This window comes from Diabrotica virgifera, chromosome 5, assembly GCF_917563875.1.
Source record: "Diabrotica virgifera virgifera chromosome 5, PGI_DIABVI_V3a".
Taxonomy (NCBI): domain Eukaryota; kingdom Metazoa; phylum Arthropoda; class Insecta; order Coleoptera; family Chrysomelidae; genus Diabrotica; species Diabrotica virgifera.
In genome coordinates this window covers 151789256-151795255 of record NC_065447.1, presented here as the reverse complement: position 1 = coordinate 151795255, position 6000 = coordinate 151789256, and the positions used below count along the sequence as shown (strand labels likewise).

The window sequence follows — 6000 nt, the reverse complement described above, 5'->3', positions numbered from 1 at the left end:
ATGACAAATTATTCACTGGTCCTAAGCTTCAGACTGACATCTGTACAATTTTGATTAATTTTCGATTGCATGGTTATGTAATTACGGCCGATATTTCTAAAATGTATAGGCAAATTTTAATTAATCCTACTCAAACAGATTATCAAAGAGTACTTTGGCGTTCTAATAATTCTGAACCTGTTCGAGATCTTCGTATCAACAGAGTTGTTTATGGTCTCTCTTGTTCTCCTTATCTTGCTATTAGATGTCTACATCAGTTGGCTAATGATGACGGGGATTCGTTTCCTCTAGCAGCCGAGGCACTTAAAACTGGAACCTACGTTGATGATATCATTTCTTCCTGTCCTAGTTTCGAAAATGCCTTAGCACTAAGAGACGAACTTATTGCCTTACTTGCCAAAGGAGGTTTTGAGTTGAAAAAATGGTCCAGTAATGTACCCGATTTATTGAAAGGATTAGCTGTATCAGATTTAGCAATAAAACCTCTTACATTTAATGATGATATTTCGTCCAAAACACTTAAAGTATTAGGGTTGGAATGGGACGCTTCTTCGGATACATTTGCTTTTAAAGTTCAAGTTTTAGACTCTTCTTGTACAAAACGTCATCTTTTGTCCAATTTAGCAAAAATATTTGATCCTCTTGGATTTTTATCTCCAATAACATTTCTAATTAAACACCTTATTCAAAGAATATGGACTCAAAAGATTGGTTGGGATGATGCTCCATCAAAAGAAATTATCCGTTTGTGGAAAAAATACATTGATGATGTAGCATATTTGAGTAAATTAAATTTACCTCGTCGTTTATTAATTGACGATATTTTACGCTTAGAAGTTCACTGTTTTGGTGACGCTAGCGAGAAAGGTTACTGCGCTGTCTTGTACTTTCGATGCTTATCACCTTCAGGCCAACCTTTTGTTTCTTTTGTTATAGCTAAATCTAAGGTCGCACCCATTAATAAGGGACTTACTATTCCCAGATTAGAATTGTCTGCTGCGGTTTTAGTGGCTCGACTAGTCTCCTTTGTTTCTTCTGTTATTAAAGATAAAGTAGAAATCAAGGAAATATACTGTTATTCTGATTCTGCTGTTACATTACGTTGGTTACAATCTTCCCCTCATCAGTGGAAAACTTTTGTGAGCAATAGAGTAGCTTATGTGCAGGAACGAGTAACTTCTTCATGTTGGCACTATGTTCCTTCTGAAGAAAATCCTGCTGACATTGGTTCAAGGGGTTGCTTACCCTCTGAGTTAATTAACTGTTCCAAATGGTGGGCGGGGCCAACCTTCTTACAATCTGATCCGCTAACGTTCTTTGAACTTAATTCAAAGGAGTCTACTAATGTAAATTTGGAAGTGCGGACTGTCGCATTGATTGCTGAAATTCCCAATAATTTTTTAGATATTTTATTGGATCGTCATTCGTCTTTAAATAGGTGTGTTCGATGTTTGTGTTACATTATTCGTTTTTTCCATTATGTAACCAAAAACCGATATGGTAATCTGGAAATAGGTTGTTTAAGTTTATTGGAGCAACATAACTCCTTACTGGTTTTTGTTAAACGAACACAGCAGATCTTTTTTAATACTTTAATAAATTTTATCCAAGATAAACAGCTGCTTCCAAAAAATTTAAGAAAGCTTTCACCTTTTATCGATGCAAAGGGAATTCTACGTGTAGGTAGTCGCCTAGCTAATGCGCCCATTTCGTATGATCGCAAATTTCCGGCATTACTTCCTAACAGTTGTAAATTAACTGATATGATTATTGAATCTACTCATCTGCAATATCTACACGCCGGGCTTCAAACTGTTCAATACCTAATTTCTCAGCGTTTTTGGATTATATCTTCCAAACGAGCCATTCGTAGAGTACTGTCTAAATGTGTTAAATGTTTTAAGGTGAATCCTTTGTCCCCAGTTCCGTTAATGGGAAATCTACCGCTAGCTCGAATATCTCAACTAAAACCTTTCAGTAATGTTGGAGTTGATTTTGCGGGCCCTTTTCCTATAAGAGCTTCCAAACTTCGAAAGTCTCAAACTCTTAAAGCGTATTTGTCGCTTTTTATTTGTTTCTCAACAAAAGCTCTTCATTTAGAGCTCGTATCTGATTTATCCACTGACGCGTTTTTAGCTGCGTTTAAGCGATTTGTCAGTCGTAGAGGCCGATGTCAACATGTTTATAGTGACAATGGCACTAACTTTGTTGGAGCCAGAGCAGAACTTAACAGATTGGCATCACAAGCTGCTTCTCATGAATCTATTCAATGGCATCTCATTCCCCCTTCTTCTCCACACTTTGGAGGTTTATGGGAATCTAATATTAAGACGGTAAAGGGTCATTTAATTCGCACAATTGGAGAACAAGTACTAACTTTTGAAGAGTTATATACTATTTTTTCTCAAATTGAGGCCATCATGAATTCGAGGCCAATATGCCCGTTAAGTTCAGACCCAAACGATCTTAGTGCGTTAACTCCAGGACATTTTTTGACCATGGAGCCTTTGAGTGCTTCGCCCGAAGAAACGTTGCTCGATGTTCCGCACAATCGGTTGAATCGTTGGCAATTATTAAATAAGTTGCACCAACAGATTTGGGAACGGTGGTCTAAGGAGTACCTCCAAACTCTTCATCAAAGGGCTAAATGGAATTCTCCGTCTCCAAACGTCCAACTAGGTACCTTAGTGGTAATCCGCCAAAATAATATTCCCCCGCTACAATGGCCTTTGGGCCGTATAATTGAGGTTCATCCTGGATCTGATGGTATAGTTAGAGTGGCCACAGTGAAAACTAATAGTGGTATATATAAACGCTCTATAGTAAAATTATGTCCTTTGCCTTTTGAGCCGTAACAATACTGCGTATTGTGGTGGGCGGTTGTGGTTCGTCCACATAAGTAGGAATAACAATTTTTAATTTTCTTGTTTTTGTAAAGAATATTTTAATTCATTTTCTTTTCAATATTATGGGACACCCCGTATATACGAGTAGGCCAATACCTAATTCAGTGAGTATGTATTAATTTTTATCATTATTTTCAAGTAAAAACCTTAAAGTTTTTTGTATGTAATTACCTGCCTACTCGCCTCATTTTAAAAAGACAATTCGCCAACCAACTCTCTTGGTTCACAGTCACTTACAATCATTCCGAAAAGTGTATAGAAACTCAATATAGTCCTCGCGAGTGATTTATACTTTATACTACTCAGCAATAGCAGTACGAAAAATAGCAGGCCTGCTCCAGCTTGTGCAACGAGAAATGACAAGGTAGGAAATATTTTTATTACAATTTACTTTAAGGTCTGGTTTTTTTACTGTTATTTTTTTTATTCTATTTTAAATTCACCCTATGCTAAACAGTCCACTAATAAAGCTCACTGAGTTAGTAATCTCCTCCAAGATGATTTAAAATCCTTTTAGAAACTTTTACAATCCGTAAAAGTTTCAAGTTTCTACATTGTAAAAAACAAGACAATTTCCATTTTCCATTAAAATCGTCTTTTTTTATTTAAAGAATTAATAAACACAAAAAAAATTATTGACTATTTGTGTATTGTTCCCGCGAATGCATATGTCTGCAAATTTTCATTCATTTGCATTGAAGAAAAGGCAGTCAAATTAACGTCTAAAGATTTGACGCAAACTATTGAAGTAAAGAAAAGCGTTTAATAAAACAAATGAGAAAATAGCACAGAAACAGAACACAGAAGTTATTCACAAAAGAGTGAGAAACAGATGAATAGATAGGGAAGCAGAAGAAATAGAAAAGTCAAGAATCGATAATAGTTAAAACAAGTTCTAAAAAGAAAATAATAACCGGAAATATCACACAAGGGGTAGAGCGAGAGGAATGAAAAACAAAAGGATAACAAAATATGGACAGGAATAGATAAAAGATATATGGAAGAAATACTTATATTCAATAGAAAAATGGGACGAAGAGAAAGATTAAATTCAACCAGCGAAGAAATAACATGAAAGGAAAGAAATACAAAGGATAAAAATTACACAACGCCAAGAAAAGACAATATTATATTCGACCTGGTAAAACATGGAGGAAAAAATAAATGAACACGTATACCAACGAATAAAGCAAATATGGATACAAAATAGAATACCTAAAGAATGGAGCATTGGAATCCTTATACAGGCCTACAAAAAAGGAGAGACAAAGAATTAGGTGAAAAATATAGACAATCTCGCTGTAAGTTGTATACCTACACAAAATATTAGCAAATAGAGCAAATGAGAAAACATACTAAGAGATCACTAAAATTGATTTAGAGTAGGAAGGTCGATGATAAATAAAGAAAAATCTTGAAAATAGAACACAGAGGTCAATGTAATATTTATTGACTTTAAAAGTGCCTTCGACACCATAAAGAGAGAGAATTATGACTATTTCCCGAATATTTGAGTATTCTAGAGAGCAATATTTAACCTGGTATTTGAGCAATTATTGGAAAATAAATTTTAACAAGAAAGATATAAAGAACGTTCATATAATTGCATAAGCAGATCATTTAGTAGATATCGGAGAGACAAAAACTATTGTGACGAAGGCAATGAACGGGCTGAAGGATAAAGCCAAGAAATATGGATTACAAATAAACGAAAAGAAAACAAAGAGAGATAGCTGTAGACAAGCAACTTCATTTGAAAATGTAACGACATTTAGCTACATACATAGAAGTAACCATGAGAACAACTGGAATCAAAAGAATTCAAGAAAGGAAAACAAAGTCTTCGAAAGAAACCGAAATATGCTTAAAACAGGAAACTAAGCAAAAAGACAAATATAAAGATAAACCAAACACTAATGCGTCCCATTATCAAATATGCTATGGAAACAACGGTGATAAATGAACGAGAAGAAAACTTAAAAAGACAAATGGAAAATAATGAGAACAATTCTAGAACCTAATATCATAGTGTAAGGAGAAATAAGTTTAAAAAGAAACAAAGATGGAAAAGGAGTTAGGAAACGAAAATATTAAATAGCTATTAAGTTATGAACTCGCATCTTTTGGAATGGGTAGGAAACATCATTAAAACACGCAACATTAAAAGGGTATGAGCAAGAATGTCTGCCAAAATTTCTTCTTTAGAAAATGATAAGGTGAGTCTGTGATTGGAGAAGAGATTGAGAAAGCTTAGTACAGAGATGGAGAGTGAAATTTAACACAGAGTGGAAAGATAGGAATTCTTGGGTGGATAAGCTGGAACAAGTGATCCGTTCATGCTGGGACAAAGGAAAAACATTGGAGAGATCAACTGAATCAAATTTCTGCAATCATTCTAGAGATTTAATTGGACTCGCCGTTGACATGGGTTATATGAGTGAACAGTATTTTAATAATATGGAAGGTGGATAATTAAGATATGTGGTGTACTATATCTCAATGATAGACCTAATACGTCTGATAATAGGAAAATGTGTGATTTGTGTAATGGGAGGGAGGTGGAAGATATTCTGCATTTCATGGGGTGATGCTCGGTACTACGTGAATACAGAATAAAATGGTTCAGAAAAAGTAGAGTTGGAAAGAGAACTTATGAGAGATTTGGGCTGGAGAGAACTAATAATAGTTGTATACGCAAGGGATGCATGGAGTTATAGATATAATCTTGTGTTGGAATATAACTATAAGCCTCATGACATGATAACATGTAAAATTTAATAAAAATTTTTGAAATATAATTTATATTTATCAATTAATTAATGACCTTTCCCCTTTATTAAATCGATTAATACTTAATACTCTTATTATTACGTATTCTGATGTCTAGAGTAATCAAGATGTTTTTCCCAGGTATGGAATATAACAATTAACTTATTCAAACAATCGATTCAGGGGTAATTAAATGCTTGTTTTATTAGGAGAACTATTACTTTAAGCGACTACTGTATTGTATAGCAATAAAACATTTCTGAATCTGAAATCACTGAAAGACGCTACCTTTTTTGCCAAAAAATACGTCCTTAATTGAGAGCCC

General features: G+C 34.3%; 1 protein-coding gene across 1 annotated transcript in view; it reads left to right on the top strand.

Annotated features, from left to right (window-relative positions):
• Positions 1–2108: 2108 nt before the first annotated feature.
• The window catches only part of LOC126885173 (uncharacterized), a 380912-nt gene continuing 377020 nt past the window's right edge, over positions 2109–6000 (top strand). Inside the window, exon 1 of the mRNA XM_050651599.1 lies at positions 2109–3250. Coding sequence (XP_050507556.1) covers positions 2421–2855 — 435 coding nt within the window. The 5' untranslated portion in view covers positions 2109–2420 and the 3' untranslated portion in view covers positions 2856–3250. The remainder of the gene's footprint in view (positions 3251–6000) is intronic.